At 55.7% G+C, this 18,080-nt stretch overlaps 2 protein-coding genes across 4 annotated transcripts in view; one reads left to right on the top strand and one right to left on the bottom strand.

The window, feature by feature from the left end:
* The window catches only part of LOC102882362 (cytochrome P450 2F3), an 8,427-nt gene extending 5,919 nt beyond the window's left edge, over positions 1 to 2,508 (top strand). Inside the window, exons 7-9 of the mRNA XM_006905428.1 lie at positions 431 to 618; positions 1,231 to 1,372; positions 2,327 to 2,508. Of these exons, the coding sequence (XP_006905490.1) occupies positions 431 to 618; positions 1,231 to 1,372; positions 2,327 to 2,508 (512 nt within the window). The remainder of the gene's footprint in view (positions 1 to 430; positions 619 to 1,230; positions 1,373 to 2,326) is intronic.
* A 6,917-nt stretch (positions 2,509 to 9,425) lies between these two features.
* Positions 9,426 to 18,074, bottom strand: EGLN2 (egl-9 family hypoxia inducible factor 2). 3 transcript variants are annotated; one of them, XM_015594599.2, is made up of 6 exons: positions 17,938 to 18,074; positions 16,149 to 17,230; positions 11,131 to 11,250; positions 10,574 to 10,710; positions 10,339 to 10,406; positions 9,426 to 10,067 (listed from the first exon to the last, which is right to left on the bottom strand). In XM_015594599.2, the coding sequence occupies exons 2-6, from the start codon at positions 16,986 to 16,988 to the stop codon at positions 10,012 to 10,014; spliced, it is 1,221 nt and encodes a 406-aa protein (XP_015450085.1). In that variant the 5' UTR covers positions 16,989 to 17,230; positions 17,938 to 18,074; the 3' UTR covers positions 9,426 to 10,011. The 3 variants fall into 3 exon arrangements, with proteins under 3 accessions (XP_015450085.1, XP_024906585.1, XP_006905489.1); XM_025050817.1 differs by lacking the exon at positions 17,938 to 18,074 and adding an exon at positions 17,740 to 17,930; XM_006905427.3 differs by lacking the exon at positions 17,938 to 18,074 and having other exon boundaries at positions 16,149 to 16,290; positions 16,432 to 17,716.
* Between the last annotated feature and the right edge of the window lie 6 nt (positions 18,075 to 18,080).

The raw sequence follows: 18,080 nt of genomic DNA, 5'->3' as shown, positions 1-18,080 counted from the left end.
TTTTCCCCAAATTCCACATCTGGGTGTGTCCTGGGACCCTGGCCACCAGGACAGTCCGACGGGGTACGCGCCGCCTGCCCCGCCCCCAATATTTCAGCCCTCCCTCACAGCACACCCACTCGATCTACCCTCCAGCGGGCCTAATCCTCGAAACTCCGCCTGCAATCTCATCAGAGACCTTGACTCCAAGCAGGCCCGAAGCCCCGACCACACAACCTGGCCCCTAAGAGCCATCGGGCAAACCAAACTTTTGCCCTTACCGACATTTCTGAACTCAAGCCCTCTCCCCCGAGGGCTTCACATGCACCCCTGAAGCAGCACCCCGGCTGGGAAGTGCTGACTGGACCCTTCCCAGACACGCACACACACCTCTTCCCAGCCCAGTCGAGCCCATGGACAGCTTCGACTATGCTCCCCCCTCCATCGCCAGTCCGAGTACAGGAGGAAATCGACCACGTGGTGGGACGACAGCGGCTGCCGACACCGGGGGACCGAGTGGCCATGCCTTACACAGATGCCGTGATCCACGAGGTGCAGCGCTTCGCAGATGTCCTCCCCTTGAACTTGCCTCACCGCGTCATTCAGGACACGACCTTTCGCGGCTTCCTGCTACCCAAAGTGCGCTGGGCACCTGACAAATGACATGTGACACCATAAAAAGAGGCATCCCAGGCTCATGCAACTGGCATCCAAGGCTGTAGCAAGGATCCCAGGCCCTAGCAATCCACACCCCAGAACTTAGCAACTGGCATCTGAGCAAGCCCTAGCAGCAGACATCGGAGGCTCTTAAATCCAGACCCTCAGCCTCTGCCCAGGACTCCATCCAGAACCATAGTGGACTGGACCCTGTCCTGAACCCCGGACCCCATCTCCATAACAGGTCTCCTCCCTAGGATCCCTCTCCAGAATCCCCAGGGTCTGAGACTACATCCTGGAGATCCTCTGTGCCTAAACACTGTTCTCAGAGACCCTGCTCCCTCCCCAGAAACCCCAAATCCATTCCCACAATGGCAGGTATTTCATGCCCCTGCCATAGGCCCTAAACACAGCTTCCAGCATCCATCACTGGGAATCTCAGACACCCAAACAATTCCTGGACCCCTGGTGGAGTCCTATGCTTCACACACCCCTATCAAATCCCCAAGAACCCCCCACCCTGTAGAGCAGAAACCCTGGGTGGGGAACCTCCCAACCCTTCTGTACCACCGATTCTCCCTCCCACCCACACAGGGCACAGATATCATCACCGTCCTTAATACGGTCCACTACGACCCCACTCAGTTCCTGAAGCCCCAGGAATTCAACCCTGAGCACTTTCTGGATGCCAGTCAGTCCTTCAAGAAGAGCCCAGCCTTCATGCCCTTCTCAGCTGGTGAGAGTGGTGGGGACAAGAGTCAGTCTTTCAGGCCTGTTACTCTCACCTACATTGCTCTCATTCTACTCTCCAAACCCTCTCACTTCTTCATCCCACCCATCCTGAGCTTTGGATGTGCAGAGACTTCCATTCTCCCTTCCAACTCTGCTCCTACAGGCAGATAATGACTGAAATCCTTGTGGATGGAGGTCAGGAGGCAGGAGAATAATTTAATTTGAAGTGGTCACTGCAATCTTTCCACTGGGTGGCGCAAGTGAGGTGGTTCTAGTTTTTCTTGGCTTTGATCTACGCCACTGGGGAAAAATCTTTCTTGTATAACTCAATATTGGAAAGGAAAAAAGGAGGGGGGATAATAATAGGTAACTTAGCATATTGCCTACTGTGTGCCGAGCGCTGCCTCTGAGAACTATAAGAGTGGTGACTAAGAGCTGGGCTTTGCAGCCAGACTCCAGCTCCTTCCCCAAGCTATAGCTTTGGATATGTTACGTCTGTGCCTCAATTTCCACATCTATAAAATGGAGATAATAATAAAGCCTACCTCTTGGAGTCGTTATGAGGATTAAATTAATTAATAGCCGTATAGTGCTTAGAGTAGTGCGTGGCACACAGTAATGCCTACAAAAGCGTAATATTCTCACTGCTTATCTGCATTTACCATTCGCACAACCTAATGAGGCATTATTGTCATTTGCATTTTAGATGCCCAGAAACTATGGCTTGCCTAAGATCACAAAAATAGTAATGGCAGATCCGGGATTCAAACTCATGAAGTTGCATGTGTGTCAGACAGGTCATTCTGGTCCAAGAGTTACTTAAAGCATCTTTCCCAGGCTTTTAGATGGGTGGATCTGTGACGTCCCCAGCTGTCGTATGTTTTCCTCTGGGGCTTTGAGACTGGACCCCCTCATCCCATCTTATCTCTTCGTTCCTCCCCACCCTCGCACCCCGCAGGTCCACGACTGTGCCTGGGTGAGTCGCTGGCGCGCATGGAGCTCTTCCTCTACCTCTCCGCCATCCTGCAGAACTTCTCACTGCAGCCGCTGGGGGCGCCCGAGGACATCGACTTGACCCCGCGCACCTCCGGTCTCGGCAATTTGCCACGGCCCTACGAGCTGTGCATGCGCGCGCGCTGACGCCCAGTCCCTTATCCTGTGGGCGATGACGCCTGCCCCTGCGGGTTGCTCCATACCTGTTGTCGGCCCACTGTGCCCCTATTCCTCTCACCTTCTGCCTGCCACATCCCTCATCGCTCCTATCCTTACCAGGTCCGTGTCCCCAGAGGCAGAGAAAGACGTGGGTAAGGGGAGGTGCATGCCTCGTTTTACTCGCGGCATGGGGTTTTTATTCGTTCTATTAGGGACCCTTTGGGGGACTTTTTGTATCATTTCCTAGTACATTACAATAGATTAAAACCTGCTTTGGCCGAATTCAAGGGAGGAGGACAATTCCTAGGATGGGGAGAAGGGAGGTCTTGTTGCAGGGAGAGGAGACACCTAATTGTGACTAGTTCCACACTCACCCTTGGGGTGGCTAAGAATTGGGAGAAATTGTTTCTTGGAGATAGGCTGGAATATAAAGGCCGCGAGGGCCTGAAGACAGGCAAATAAACCAGGGCAGAGAGATTCCAAACAGCTCTGCAAGAGATGAAGGACTCTGTAAAAAGAGGAACATGTGTAAGCAGGGAGAAGGTGAGAAATGCGAAGATATAAATAGACACAGAGACTGAGAAATAACAATTATTAACACATGGTGCTTCCTAGTCACACACTGTTCTAAATCTCTCACTGAAATCTCCCAATGAGGCAAAACAATATCACTATTCATTTTTGCAGATGAGCAAACTGAGGCTCACAGAGGTGAAGTGACCTGGCCAAGATCACACAGCCAGAAACAGGCAGAGCATCTGGTTCCAACACTGTTCCTCTCAATCTCACAGAGCAGAGACACAGAGGAAAGCAGAGAGATATGGAGACTGAGAAGCGGGGAGGCAAAAAGGATAGAAGATAGAGACAAGGAAGGAAACAGAAATGACCAGAGAGAGACAGAGAGGAAGAGCAATGATGGGGAAGTGAGGTACCAGAAGATAGAAACCATCGCCCCTTTCTCACCCCTCTGCTTGGACTATTCCTTCAGCTTGAATTCCTCCTTTTGGGGTGGAGGTAGCAGTCCCAGGCCTGCGGCCTCCCAGCGTGGGACAGGACATCCTGACATCCTGCTGACAGTTGCTTTTCTTAATGATCTTCACTGAACCAGAGTCAGGCAGAGTGGGGCTGGCCCCCAGCCATGGGCAGAGGTGGCCTGAGAGGCCCTACCCTTAACAGGATCTCCCCAAGGCCATCCAGAAGCTGCGACATGCTCTGCTGAACAGGGGGCCACTGGGGTGAGGCATATAGGCTGTCCCCACATGGGGCATCCTTGCCCTAATCTCCATGCTGTTCCCACCACAGGCTGACCAGAGTCTGCCCCAGGGCCAGGTCATGGATGCAGAGGTGGAGGGAGAGAAGGAGAGACTCAGAAGTCCTGAGAAAGATGGAGAGACTGTGAAGAGATACTGAAAAAGAGACAGAGAGAGACAGAGACACACAGAGACAGCAGAGAGATCTAGGAAGCCAAAGACTGGGAATGAGACAGAAAGAGAGAGGAAGAGAGAGAGGCGCTGAGAGGAAGAAGACAAGGAGATCGTAAAACAGAGAGAGAGATTAATAAAGAACAGAGATGAAGAGAGACAGAGATCTGAGAGAAAAAGAGAAAGGGAGATTAAGCGACAGGAGTCTCAAGAGATGAGACACAGAGACAGACAGGAAAAGAGACAGTCCCAGGATTTGGCAAAAGACAGAGACTCACAGAAATAGAGTCTGAGTTAAGAGAGAGACAAAAATCAGGATGACGAAAGTCATGCATTCATTCAACAAACATTCACTGAATACCCACTGTGTTCTAAGCACTATTTTAGGTGCTAGGGATACAGAAGTGAAAAAAACAAACAACAAAAAAACAAAATGCCTGGTCTTGAAGACGCTCTAACAGAGAGGATTCATTAGAGAGCCTGACAGAGTGGGATGGGGTGGGGTCAGGGAAGGGCATGCTTTCTGCACCCCACCATACCCCTGCTGTCTGTGAAGTCAGCACCCTGCCCTACAACCCCTCCCAGTCACCAGGTTCCTGGACAGAGAAAAGCTGACAGGAAGACCCACAACAAGAGACAGAGAGACAGAGGCAGGGAGACAAGGAAGCACAGACAGGGAGATCAGGGTAAAGACAAATAGGGAGAGATGCAGAGAGAGAAAAAGACATATAGAAAACACACGAACAGAGGCAGATGCTGAGAGTAAAAAGATGGACAGAGAAAGAGAGATGAATAGACAGGCACAGAGATGGAGAGTAAGAGACACTGAGAGAGATAAAGATGCTGAGAGACACTCCCAGAGACAAGCCCAGACTCTGCACAGCCCCCCACCCTCTCCCAAGACCTGGGCCCTGTGCCAGACACCTGGCGGAAGGCTAGATCTGGCAAGGCAAGGGCAGGATGGTGGTTCGCATTCCTGAACAGTTCCAAGTACTGACTCAGCAATGTCACCACTGCTGGTCCATCCAGGCCTGGGTCTGCCCCCTCTAGCCCACACCCCCAGGGTCCACTGGAGTGAGGTGTAAGTTCATCTGTCATCATGACCTGGTCTCAGGTGGAGGTGCCCACTAAGAGGTTTGGGGGACTGGAGACCAGGGAGTGTAGCGGCATGGGTATAGGACATTTGGGGGCATCTGGGACCACAGCATTGGGAATAGATAGAAATGCAGGAGTTCAGGGCCAGGCATAACTATAGGGATACAAGGGGACCAACATGTGGGAAAGCAGCCAGAAGTCATTAGGATAGGCACAGATGTGCCAGGCTGATGGGTATCATGAAGCTAGGGAACTTGGTAAGCATCTGGAAGACAGAGAGAGCATACAGGGCTCCAAGAGCAGTGGGCAGAGGAGTGCCAAAGGCTCAGGTGTGTGTCCCTAGGAATCACAGCCAAAGGGCACAGGAGTGCCAGGCTAATGGACATGTCACCAGGGATGTTTTTTAAGTGTATTTAGGAACGAGAAGTATAGTCATGTACCACTTACCAATGGAATACGTTCTGAGAAATGCGTCATTAGGCGATTTTGTCATTGTGTGAACATCCTAGAGTGCACTTACACATGTCTAGATGGTCTAGCCTACTACACACCTAGGCTGTATGGGATAGCCTATTGCTCCTAGGCTACAAACCTGTACAGAATAGTACTGTAGAAAACAACATGAGATTAAATCAAGCCCAAGAGAAATGATGCAATCAAGAGACTCAGTAAATACAAGATGCATGAGGCATCACACTGCACACTGTTTACAACACATTTTTTAAAGTAGAAAGTATACTATCTAAAATAATGATACAAAATGTAGTAAATACATAAACCAGTAACATAGTCGTTTATTATCAAGTATTATGCACTGTACGTAACTAGACACTTCTCTGACTGTCAGAGCAGTAGGTGTGTTTATCCAGCATCACCACAAACATGCGAGTAATGCATTGCACTATGACCTTACCATGGCTACGTTGTCACTAGGTGATAGGAATTTTCCAGCTCCGTTATAATCTTACGGAACCACCGTTGAAGATGCAGTCTGCTGTTAACTTAAACGCTGTGTGACTGTACAGGGTACAGATTTCAGGGGTCACGGTCCCAGAGAGATTCGGGAATGCATGCCTACAGACCAAATAAGATGGATCCAAAGGTGCTAGGGACTCAGGAGTGTGCACCTGTTAGCCAAGTGTAATGACACAGAAATGTTTGTGCATGAAATATGCCAAATAGAGCAGGCTGAGGCTGGTCCAAAAAAGGCCAGGCATAGTCAGGCCCCGCAGTGCTAGGACTAAAGGGCAGGGTGACCTTGGGTTGGGGGATCTGGGGAATGACACCCACCCCTCCCATTCGGGGTCTCTGCACCCCCCACCCCGTTCCAAGGCCCAAAGGAAATCAAACAGAGGCAAACGGGAAGGGGCGCGGGCATCGAGGAGCAAGGACAGGATGACCACAGGAATCCCAGACCTGCTTCTGCTGTTCCTGCCACTGGTCCTAGGCGCAGGGGATGGGGTGCTCAGGGCACTCAGAGGCAGGGGGCCCTACCCCCCCCACACACACACACCCTACCCCACCACCCCCACCGACGCCTCTCTCGCTGAGGGGAAATCTGCTGCAGCTGGAACCCAGACATCTGGACGGTGTACTCATGGAGGTAGCCCTGACAGTGGGTCGGGGGTCAGAATGCTGCATTCCTGGAGATGGGGCTGGGGGCTGGAACTCCCAGTTCTCTGAATGTAAACAGAGCTGACGGTTCCACCAGTCCTAGGAAGGATGAGGGGCCTGGAGTCCTGCGTTCTGGAAAAGGAGACTGGATGGGTCAAGAAGGGGGGAGTGGGAGTGGGGTGGAGGGTGTTACGAGAAGTCAGATCTGGAGGGAAGAGGGGCAGTGGCCCTGAACTTCTGGTTCAAAGTGGAGTCCCGCTGCCCCATCCCCAACGTCCATTCCTGGGACCCGACGAAAGAAAGGGAGCCTGAGGTGAGCAGTCCTGGGGCGCTGCGGAAGGGGAGCAGAGGGGTCTACACTCCTGGTTCGAGGCTGAGTAAGTACTAACCAGACGCCTAGTTCTGAAGGTGAAGGTGGCTGGAGACCTGCGTTTCTACATCCTGAGGGAAGCGGGAGCCTGGACTCCTGGGTCTGAGGGGAGAAGGAGCTGAGGATCTGAACTCCTGGGCCTGGAATGGGGCCGAGACAAGAACTCCTGGGCTAGAAGGGCGACGGGGACGGGGCTCTGGAATCTCGGTGGAGGAGGGGGTCGGGCGCCCCAACAGGGACCCGCTGAGCACCGGCCCGTGTAGGTCTGGCCGCTGGGGCCCGCGCGCTGCTGTGGGGCTGTGCGGCTACGCAGCACTGCGGGACGCATCGGTGCGGCAGGCGACGCCTTCTCCGGCCGCGGGGCCACTGCAGTCTTTGAAGGCTTCGCACGCGGAAACGACGAGGCACGGGCGGCGGAAGGGCGGGCCCGGGCAACCGGTTTCGGCCGTAAAGGCCGGGCCGAGGGAAATGGGGCGGGGCCTACTAGAGAACCAACCCTAAGGAGCACCAGCTGCGAGGTGGGGCGGAGCCGAAGTGTAGAATGAGCCGGGGTGTCGGGTTCCTCGAGCAGTCAAGAGAAGAGCCTAAGAGTCAAAGCCAAGAGAGCAAGCGCTGGTCAGGGGCGGGGCCAGCTGAGGTGGGGCCAATGTGTGAAGAGGGCCGAGAAGGCTGGGGCGGCGACCAAGAAGTCTGGAAAAGCAGCAGGACGAAGGGTTGCGAGAAAGTCGGGTCCGCGTCCGCGCCTGGACCCTTCCGGGAGGCGTGACCGACTCCCAGCCCGCCCCCTTCTCTGCCCCACCCCCAGGCACCCTGTTTTCCAACCGGCCGCGCCAGCGGACCCTGCGCGTTTTTGCACTTGCAGTGCCTAAGGAGCTCGGGTCGGGTACGCGGACCATCCGGGAGCGCGTCCTGGAGGAAGCAGTTTGTCTGCTTGGCGAATTCCAAGCCACCATTGGTGCGGCCTGCTGGAGAAAGCAGGGGGGCCTGGTGTGGGTGTGGCACATAGACCAGGTGGGAAAGCGTTTGGGTGGAACGAAGCCAGTAAGCCCAAGAGCTAGCTGGGGGCCGAGCCACAGCGTTATGACCTCGACCTGTTCCTACTCCCAGGAGCCCCGTTCGACTCCCGAAGACTACTAGACAATTCAGTATCTAATGTTATCTTCGGGAACCGCTATGGCAATAAGGACCCGGAGTTCCTGAGGCTTCTGAACTTCAATAACTTCTGCACTATGAGTTCCAGACGGGGAGACGTGAGAGGGCCGGTTCCATCCCTTTCTTGTGAGCCCGACCTATGCCAAATCCTGAGCACTAGACCCACCAAGAGTGGATTAGAATGGGAGTCTTGGAATGGAATTGTCCTAGAACTTTTAACATCAAAGTCCTGGTCGCGTCTCCAGTTAGGGAAACTAGTGGTCTTTTTCAAGGTCCTTTTGAGATCCTGGCCCCTCAGATGTACATTCTCCCCTCCCTCCTGGGCTGGATTCCAGGCCCACACCAAGAAATTTTCCTAAGCTTTGCAGAACTTCAGGTCTTCATCTCAGAGCAGACGCAGCAGCAATTTCACTATTTCCTTGATCAGATGGATGAGGTGCAGGGCTCTGCTGCCCTAAACTCTATCCAAGCTGCCCACAAGGAGGTGCCTGGCACGTGGTGGCACCCATCTCCTCTGTTCGCAGGCAAAGAATGACCCACATACCCTAACCCACTACACTCATGTGGCCACTTCCTGCCCAACGTGCCCAGTGAGCCTGAGAACTCTGCACAGGGGCTGGGAGCACCTACTAACCAAAATCAGCAGGTATGAGCATGCGCAACGCTGAGAACAAGAAATTAGGCCCACCTTCCCGGTGGCTTCTAAATGGGTCTTGGATGGATGAAAGGTCGAGTTCGTGGGTCACCCCTGCACATTCCCTCAGGGCACCTTCGTGATTCCTCAATCCAAGGACCTGGACTGCTTCAACCCCTACTTCCTAGACAACAAGGGCCCGTTCCAGAGTGAGGATGCCTTCACGCCCTTTTCCCCAGGTCTGGCCCAAGCAGGGAGATGGCCAGCCTGGGCAGGCCCTAGGGAACATGAGGTTCTCATCCTCCATCTCTGCCCCCAGGAGAGTGGATGTGCCTGGGCGCAGGCCTGGCCCCATCGGAGACCTTCCTCTTCTTCACCGCCATCCTGCAGTGGTTCCACGTGCTCCCTATGGGCAGCCTCGCCAACACACACCTAACCCCGGAGTGCACTGGACTGGGAAACGTGCCCCAGCCTTCCAGCTCTGCCTGGTGGTCCACTGAGGTCAGGCTCAGCCATCCTCTGCTCACGCTATCAGACCTCCTTATCCCTTTGGTCGATAAAGGCCCTGAATTGCAGATGGAGGCATCTCCTTAGCCAGAAGGAGAGAGGGAGTCAGATGTGTGCAGCTCTGAGGTAAACTTTTATTTCTTGGCTGACAGGACTTCCATGCCTGTGCTCCTCTCAGCACCTTTTATGCTGCCCAAGCAGCAGCAGCCTAGTCCGAAAGGTGCCATGGCCGAAGGGTTTGGGAGTCACTTCACATTCCAGGCTGGAGGAGCGGGGGGCTTGGGGATACTCTCCCCCCAACAAATCTTTGCCAGCAAGAGGCCGTGACTCACCTCAACCCCAACTCCTGCATCTTGGTGGGAGGTGGCAATACCTACTTCCAGCTCTCCACACCTGGGAGGGACACAACCAGACAGGGCAGGACACAGGCCCTTAGCTCCAGTAATGGTAGCTCCCAACACTGGCCCCTGCCCAAGTCACAGTCCCAGCCCCCATCACAGGGCAGCACAGGTCTCTCCTCCTCAGTCCTCAGTAACTGAGGGAGCCCTCCACACCAGGACAGAGGCCAAGCCGGAAGCAGCAGCTGCGGTGAGGAAGGAGTAGGCACCGAGACTGGCTGGCCGCTGGCCGGGCGGCGTGGGCCCGGGGCTCTCCCGACGTCAGGGGAAGCTGTCTGTCCACGCAGCTCGGGCTGGCCACTAGGTGGGTGTACTTGGCTGAGATACAGGTACTTGAACACCTTTCTGTCCCAATGCTGGTGGGGAAGGGAGGGAGACAAGAGATAGTGAGTCATCAGGGAAGAGACAAAGAGGCCAAGGAAAAGCTGGGAAGATGGGGGAGAGGACCAGAAGAGATGGGGCTCATGCTGGGGGTACCAGGAGAGTGGCTGTTGAGGGAAGGTGGGCAGAGGTGAGGAAAAACGTGGCAGGATTTAATAAGAGACTGACATAAGTGGGTGAGGTGGCTTGAGGCCTAGGGAAGAACAGGAAGGACCTGAGGGAGGGGATGCCATCTGAGGCAGGTACCTAGCTGATACTTGTCTTTGGCTGCTGCTCGCTCCTTGGCATCAAAATACCAGACAGTGATGGCGTACCTGGGGACCAGAACAGCCCCAAAGGGAGGTTAGAGATCACTCTTCTTCAATTCCAGCTGTCATAACCATAATGACACTTCTGTTCCCACCTAGACCCCTTCTCAGTACAACACTCCCTAGCCACTCCAGGGGAGCACCTGAGCACATCCCAGAAGTATGGGTCATACCTGGTGGCATAGGCTGGTTTCACCTCATGTGGGTTCCGCCGGTCAGACCAGAAAATGAGCAGCCGGTCAAAAAGTGGCTCAATGTTGGCTACCACGGGCCTGCCTTCAGGAAATATCTGCAGCAGGCCACCATGCACCTGAGGGAAGGCCAGAGGATGAGGCAGGAGGCTGGCACTGCCTGCCCCCAGGAGCCCACCAGGGGGCGCAGCAGCCGCAAACATCACTCCCTCCCACCATTCAGCCTCTTAAAATGAATGACAACTCAGAGTCTGCATCACCATGGAGATGGGCAGGAAGCTACTAAGGAAGACAGGAAGTGGAGGGGAGGGCTCATTAGGCCAGGGGCTGGGCAGACAGCACCATTCCCTGAAGGAGGGGGCTCTGCCACCACACAGTCAACTGGAAGAGCCGGGCGGCAGACTGCCCCACGCCACACACACACCACCACCACCCCCGCCCCGACAGGTTTAGATGGGAGAAGGCTAGAAGCTGAGCTGGAAGTAGAAAACGGCGCAGATGCACCCCACTCCACCTCCATCCCGGCGCCAACACCCTACCTTGACGTCCCAGTTCTGATTCAGGTAATAGATACAGGTGATGCAGCGCCCATCGCCGTGGGGATTGTCAACATGCCTCACATACCCCAGCCCGTTGCCTGGGTAACATGCCACCATGGCCTGGCAGAGACAGAGACAGACGGAGGTGGTTTACTGGGCTAGGCGGGGGCATTTGGGGAAGAAGCCATTACCTCCGTCTCACCCCTCCAGCCCATGGTCTCTCCCCTGACTCAAGTGTCCTGGGCCCCAAGGGCTCCAGCCTCAACTTCCTCCTTTGCCAGCCAAGCCCCCATCCACCAGAAACCTCAGCTCCGGGGCCTCGACAGCCCACTCCCCACCCCTAGAGCCTGGCACCCAGCACCGGCTCAAGGAAGAACTGAAAGTTTCATTTTCTAGAGAACCTGACCCTTCTTCAGACATTTCAGCAGAATAAAACCAGTGTTTTCTGATGTGCGGTGATGTGGCCTCACTGCCCTATACCAGGGGCTCTAGCCCTCAGAGGTTCTCATGTCCTCTGCCTCCGCTGAAGACTGGAATTTCTGAACGTTCCCCAGGTAATTCTAATGCATGGCCATGTTGAGAACCGCGGCCCCTGACCAAAAAGAATCACCGCTAAGTAAATTATGTCTCCTACACATCTGAACAGGTACCAAAACTTAAGAGTGCGACTAGAACCTGAGATCTAATCCCAACTCCAAGGATAACTGGACAATCCCATCACCTGCCTCAAACACCTTGTCTGTAAAATGAGGCTAAACACACATCTCTGTCTACAGCAGTGGCATTAACCCCGCTGAGAGCTTAACTGTGGAAGTTCCTGACCACAAAGACCTAACAGGACTCATTCCGACTTGTGTGTGTACAGGTCTAGCCACAGGTTCTCGTCTCCTGTTCCTCATGACTGCCACTACCCTGGCCAGCCCTGACCCCGCTGAGGCCTGGGCCCAGCCACTCAAGGCCTGTTTCTCATCAAAGAGCTGACAAAAAGGTGGATGTGACTGGTGTGAGGAAAAGGGCCCAGGTGTTCCAACAGACCTAAGTTCCAGGTTCAAGATTTAGAGCTGCCACACAAGCTATGATGTCAGGGAGTGACTCGACTTCCTGTCTCGGGTTCCTCCTCCATGAAATGGAGCTGACACCTACTTCACAGGTTGTTATAGGAACTGAACAAGATACAAATGTCTGGGAAATCACACAGCAGAGTGTCTGCCACATGATGGAGAGCCAAAAAAGCACAGGCTGAAATGACATTAAAAAAAAAAAAAAGTAGTCCCTGTCCTACCCTTTGCCCGAGCCACTGGGAGAGCTGGGGAGGCAAATGGGGGAGCACTGGCATGAAGACTCTCCAGCTCCTCTCCAGCTAGGGACCATATGTCCTGACCCCTTGATTCACACTGATGTCAGGCCAGACTGCCAACTGCTGTTCCCCACTATCGCTCAGCTGTGACTGTAGGCCACAGCCTGGCAAGACAGCCCTGAGATAAACATTCCTGATCAGAAAGATCAGCGTCTGAGGCCAAAACAGGCTTGCTGAGCGCCCTGTGGTAAGCCAGGTGGCTCAATCCCTTGGCCTCCTCCCGACACGTCACGCCCAAGGCTCACCCAACCCCCAGCGTGGATGTAAACCGCTCTGCATGATCCACCACAGCACCTGCCCTGGGAAAGAAGCCAGGAGAGCTGCCGCCAGGTAAGGCCACTCAGCAGTGGCAAGCACGCTTTTCTCTGCCGCACCAGCGCACAGTTAGTGAGCAGACCCCCACAGCAGACCCCCGGCTTCAGAAGGAACACCTCCTCTGCACTGCACACTCCTACAGATAGGTCAGCTCCTCGCTAGGAGGAAAAGAACATGGCTGTGGGCCCAGGTGGCCTGGAATCTGTGAGTCACTGATTAGGGACAGGCAAGGCCTCTCCAGTTAGAATCTAAGCAGAGATTTTGCTGGTTGTGCAAGAGGAGGAGGTGGAGAAGGGTCCAGTGCTGCAACCTCTTCCCCCATAATCCAGCCCCATACAGCAGCCAGAAACCCTTTTTTCCAGCTCTTGGTCAAATCTCTTTAAGTTCCTACTGCAACCTGAAAATTTACAAAATACAAACTCCCAACCTCCGCCTCCAAGGGCACCAACCTCATCTCCGATCCTCATCACTCCTATCCAGCCTCTTGGGCCTGTTCTGGACCAGGCCGAGCTCATCCCCAAGGCCTTTGCACAGGCCTGGAACACTCTTGTCCCTGGTCCCCTTGTTCTTTGGGTGTCGGGTTAAGGGGCACCGTAAGTACTCTAGCTGGAGACACCTAGGCTGATTTTCCACTCCACCTCTCAGTGTGAAATCTGCACAGGTACTTGTTTACCCAGTACTGGCCCAAAGGCAGCACAGTGAAAGCCCCTGGGGCCAGGTCTGTCTCCCTGGCGCCCAGGCATAGCTGCTGACTGAAAGCACTCTTCTGGGCCTCAGGGCCTCCATTCCATTCTGCCCTGTGCACCCTCGCACCACGCAGCAGGGCTGTACTCTGCAGTGTGGCATGGAGTGGGGCTCGTGCATGAAGGCTGAGCACAGAAACAGCCCCTTTAAGGCACCACCCTTCCCCCCCCCACACACACACACACACGCCATGGGGAGTGGAGGGTGGAAGTGTACTCTGGCCCTGGGGAAGCAGCTACTTCCTCCGCAACAAGGGAAAGGGACAACAGGCAGGGTGACATGGAAACACGGACAGTTGTTCCTCACCCTTCCACCTCAGGGAAGGGGCGGCTAGGATTAGAGCCAGGAAACTAAAGAGTTAAAGGCTATTGGTGACAATGTGCCAAGAGCCCCACCACCCCCCCACCACACACACACACACACTCACTCACTCACCCCTAGAAGCTGGGCACTGAGCCAATGACATCAGGCCCCACCTCCAAGCTGCTCTTAAGGGAGCAAACCAAGCCCACCAAGCCCACCAACCCCTCCCTGGAGTCCCCCACGGTAATCCTTGATGCCAGTCACCTCTCTCCCAGCTAAAAGCCAACTGAGCAGAGGAGGGAAGGCAGGAGAACACAGGAGCTCCACTAGGAATGAGAGAGGTTCTTGCTGGCCCTAGCCATGCTGGTGGTCCATGCCCCCACGACCACAGTGGCTACCCAGCCCAGCACCCCACACTCTTACTGCAGAGCCTGGGGAGGGAGCCCAGAAGTTGCCCTCTGAAGGCGGGAAAGCCTGGAGTTGCTGTCTCACTGGGGCAAGGAGGGTCTGAGAGAGACTCCAGTGACTGAGTTGACCCCTCCTCTCCCTTCTCAGCCCAGCCTGGCTTATCTCCCAGGGCGACCGGGGCCACCAAGGGCTGGAAAAGTCCCTCTCCCCCAAATCCTAGCCAAGGCCCTGTCCCCAACTACATCCAAGGCACCAAAGGGGAAGAGATCTGCCCCCTCTACCCAACCCTCCCCTCCTAAAATGGCCACAGACTAGCTGGGGACTTAACTCGGTTTTCCTATCCTGTGGATGAGCAAACAGGCTCAGAAGTGTCCTGCCCTGGGCCACTCAGCTACTGTGGTCTAACCCCAACCTCCCTCCTACAAGGACCCTGGGATGAAGGTGCTGAGCACCCTGAGGCCAGGGAGACTCCCACTGCTCTCTCCTGCCTGCGCAGGAGCCGAGCCCAGGGAGGGGCCCCCTCTGGCTCTCCAGCTATCAAGTAACAGGGGAGAGAGAGAAGTAGGACAAGTTCCGGCTGGGGTGGGGAGGGTACTGGCCTCAGCCCCAGGGGAGCCCTGGTCCCCGAGCCAGCTCCAGCCTGAGGGAAGCTGCAGAGGCAGAACCTGAGATGGGATCTGAGAAAGGGCGGAGGGGACATCAGGAGCATAACCTCATGCCTGAAGGGCTGAACAGGAATGGTGGCATCAGCCAGGCGTCACGGTGTTGTGCAGCGGGCACTCCCTACAGGGCCTGTTCACACACCACCGAGCCTTGGCCTCACGGCCAGGGCCCTCACGCCCCTCCATGAAGGAAACCATCGTGTCAGCAGGCCGGAAAGGCCCTGTGGACCATTGTCCTGTGCGGGGCTCCTGACCCAGGTTCTTGAATGGGCAGCTGGAGGCCTGGGAAGCCCTGACAACGGCCCACAAATACCAATCAAATCAGCATTTTTCTTACAAGAGGGTCGCAAAATGGCAAATTCTCAAAAAGGCTGAGGTTCCAACGAAAGATTAATCACTATTACTCTAAAGCAACGAGAGACACAAAAGCAGAGAATCAAGGGAAGAGACCAGAGCTGGACAGGGCTGAAGTGATGAAGAGACAAGAAAGGATAGAGAATAGAAACTAAGGTGGGGAGGAATGAGAAAGATGGGGACAGGACCTCCAGCCCGGATAACATAGCCATGCAATGGAAGGACACCCAGGAAGCTGTCCTTGAAGCAGATACCATGGTACGGCATACAAGGCACAGTGTGGTCCAGCAGCATCACCACCTCCCTCAGCCTGGCATTGGCCCCACCATCGCCACCATCTCCCCTCCATCTCCTGGTTCTCCTGCCTGGGAAAGCAAATGGACAGGCCAGAAATAGATGAGGGACAGGATGGACTAGACACACAAGCCAGCAGACAGGGACGGATGAAAAGATGGGTGAACAGGGAAGGATAAAGAAAATGACAGGCAAGTGTAGATGAGCAGATGAAGGCAGAAATATATGCCTGCCTATGTAACCCGTTCTTGGTCTTGGCCCATGATCAGACATCAGGGATCTGTGAAACCCACCCTGGCCCATGCAGAGATATGGGGCTATGAATGTCAGCCTCTGTCCTCAGGTTCTTCAAGGGGATCCCTGGCAAGGTCAAAAGGCACTGTGGCTACAGGTCGAATGCCTGGTTTACAGGTGCACAAACTAAGGCCAACAGCACACAGGAAGTGAGAGCCCAAAGCAAACTCCAACACCCCCTCCACTGAAGCTGCCTAAACCCTTCTGCAACCCCCCGAGACCTGTCTTCAAACCCACTGGTGCTGAGAGCACGAGGCATCCAACGAACTCGTGATGGGCAGCCTTACCTTGGTGCGCCCGTTGATGACGTAGCCGCCCAGCCGCCCAGCGCAGTGCCGGATCACAGCATCCACGTGGGCCATGAGGGCCCCAATGCTTCGGCAGCCTGGCTCATGGCCTTCCACCCAGGCAATCTGGTCCCCACGGATGCTGCGTGGCGGGATAGCCCGCTGGCTCACTAGCTGCCCGTCACGCAGGCGCCCGCCCCGCTTCAGGGCCTCCACCTCAGCCAGCACGCGGCTGCCCAGTGCCGCCCCCAGGAAGCTGTCCTTGACACAGATGCCGTAGTACCTCATGCAGGGCACGATATAGTCCAGGGCCAGGCGCTCAGGTGCAGCGGGCAGCTCCTCCTCCCTCAGATTGGCGCTAGCCTCATCGCGGCCACTGCTGCAGCCCATGCCACCCTCCCCCTCCACCTCCTGGTTCTCCTGCCTGGCCCAGGGCCGCTTGCTGGGTGCGGGGGCATCCCCACCATCCTCTGCCCATTTTCGTTTGGGGGCCTCAGGGTGGGCACCCTGAGCTGCCAGTCGCTGGCACCCCTTGGTGACCAGTGCTGCAGCACCCTCGCTTTGCAGTGGCCGCAGTTCGCCACCGTCCTGCCCACCGAAACCCTCCGGCAGGGGGCTGGCTGTGGTGGAAGTGGCTGTGGCTCTGGGGGTCCCACTCCCTGGTGAGGCCTCAGCAGGCACTTCTGGACATCCCGGACAGTGGTAGGAGGATAGCAGGGAACACGGCAGGTACCTCTCCACCCCCATCCTGGACCGGCCAGGCTCCAAAGGCTCTGACACAGAACCTGGCAACTGAGGGAGAGCCTGACTCAGGGGCTGCGGCTGGCACGGGCTGTCCATGGCAGCAGCGTCTTCATCCCCCGGGCATGGAGGGCACGGCCCGGGCCCATGGTGCCACCCTCCTCCGCTGCCACCTCCTCCTCCACTTGATGCGGCCAAGGGCCGGGGCGGCCGGGCCTGGCGTGGGGCAGGGTGAGGCACGGCAGGTGGCAGAGGCTCTTCTTGTGCCCTGAGGGTGCTCACCGGTCCCCAAATCCTCTGCTGTCCCTAGGAGCTCGGGAAGGGACCTATCAGGAGGGTCGCTGGAGAAGGAGAGAAAAAGGGATGTGAGAGGAGTTAGGGTCAGGAAGGCTGGCTGGGGAACAGGGTGAGGGGCAGGGAGGCGGCAGAAAGGCAAACAGACTTGGCTACAGAGATCCCAAAACCTGAGCCAAGTGCAGGAGAAGACCCTGGGAATTTGGGGGAGAAATCACTGACAGACAAGAGTCAGTGAGGTAGGTGGCTGGAGGAGTTAGGCTGGGTAAAAATCTACCCAAAACAAAGGACTGCGGTGGGGGCTGGGAGAGAGAGCATCCTCAGAGACAGACAGACAAACAGAAAAGAAGGAGGGGCCTGAAGTAGAAAAAAAAACGGTGGAAGAGTGGGGAGTAGAATAGAGTTAGAGACAAATAGGGGTGATCTGCCTGGGTGTTCCGGAGAGACACAGAAAGAATGTGCGGGGGGGGGTCCACAGAGAGAGAAAAATGGGGAGTCCAGAGACAAAGAGAACAAGAGAGGCTGGGGGTGGGGGGACAGAGACAGAAAAACAAACCGGAGAAAAGCTGGAAGGGCCTGAGACAGCCGGACAGACCAGGGTGAAGGGGTCGACCTGAGCCCAATGGGAGGAAGCATGTTGGGGGCTGACACACACCCAGACGGAAGGGAGGTCCTGAGAGACAGACGGACGGAAGGGAGCCGCGGGAGGAGAGTCCACAGCGACAGAGGGAAGGGCGGAGGGGATTTCACGTACTTGGGGACAGGACGATGGAAAAAGCGCCCCCCTGCTAATTCCCTTCGGTGCGGGCCCTGAGGCCCCATTGGGGCGCAGCAAGCGACGGAAGCACGGCCTAGGGACCGCTGGGACCCGGGCCCGCTCCCCTCCCCCTCCGCCCA

This window comes from Pteropus alecto, unplaced genomic scaffold (genome assembly GCF_000325575.1).
Source record: "Pteropus alecto unplaced genomic scaffold, ASM32557v1 scaffold271, whole genome shotgun sequence".
Taxonomy (NCBI): Eukaryota; Metazoa; Chordata; class Mammalia; order Chiroptera; family Pteropodidae; genus Pteropus; species Pteropus alecto.
The sequence above is the reverse complement of the archived record's forward strand: the minus strand, read 5'-3'. Positions and strand labels throughout refer to the sequence as shown.

What these genes read in the sequence shown, in the direction of transcription:
- EGLN2 (XM_015594599.2), bottom strand. Translation starts at nt 16,988, where the DNA reads ATGGACAGCCCGTGCCAGCCGCAGCCCCTGAGTCAGGCTCTCCCTCAG. An exon ending in TCATCAACGGGCGCACCAAG is followed by an intron (nt 11,251 to 16,148) that starts GTAAGGCTGCCC and finishes TGTCTCTGCCAG; the next exon opens with GCCATGGTGGCATGTTACCC. An exon ending in ATCAGAACTGGGACGTCAAG is followed by an intron (nt 10,711 to 11,130) that starts GTAGGGTGTTGG and finishes GCCTTCCCTCAG; the next exon opens with GTGCATGGTGGCCTGCTGCA.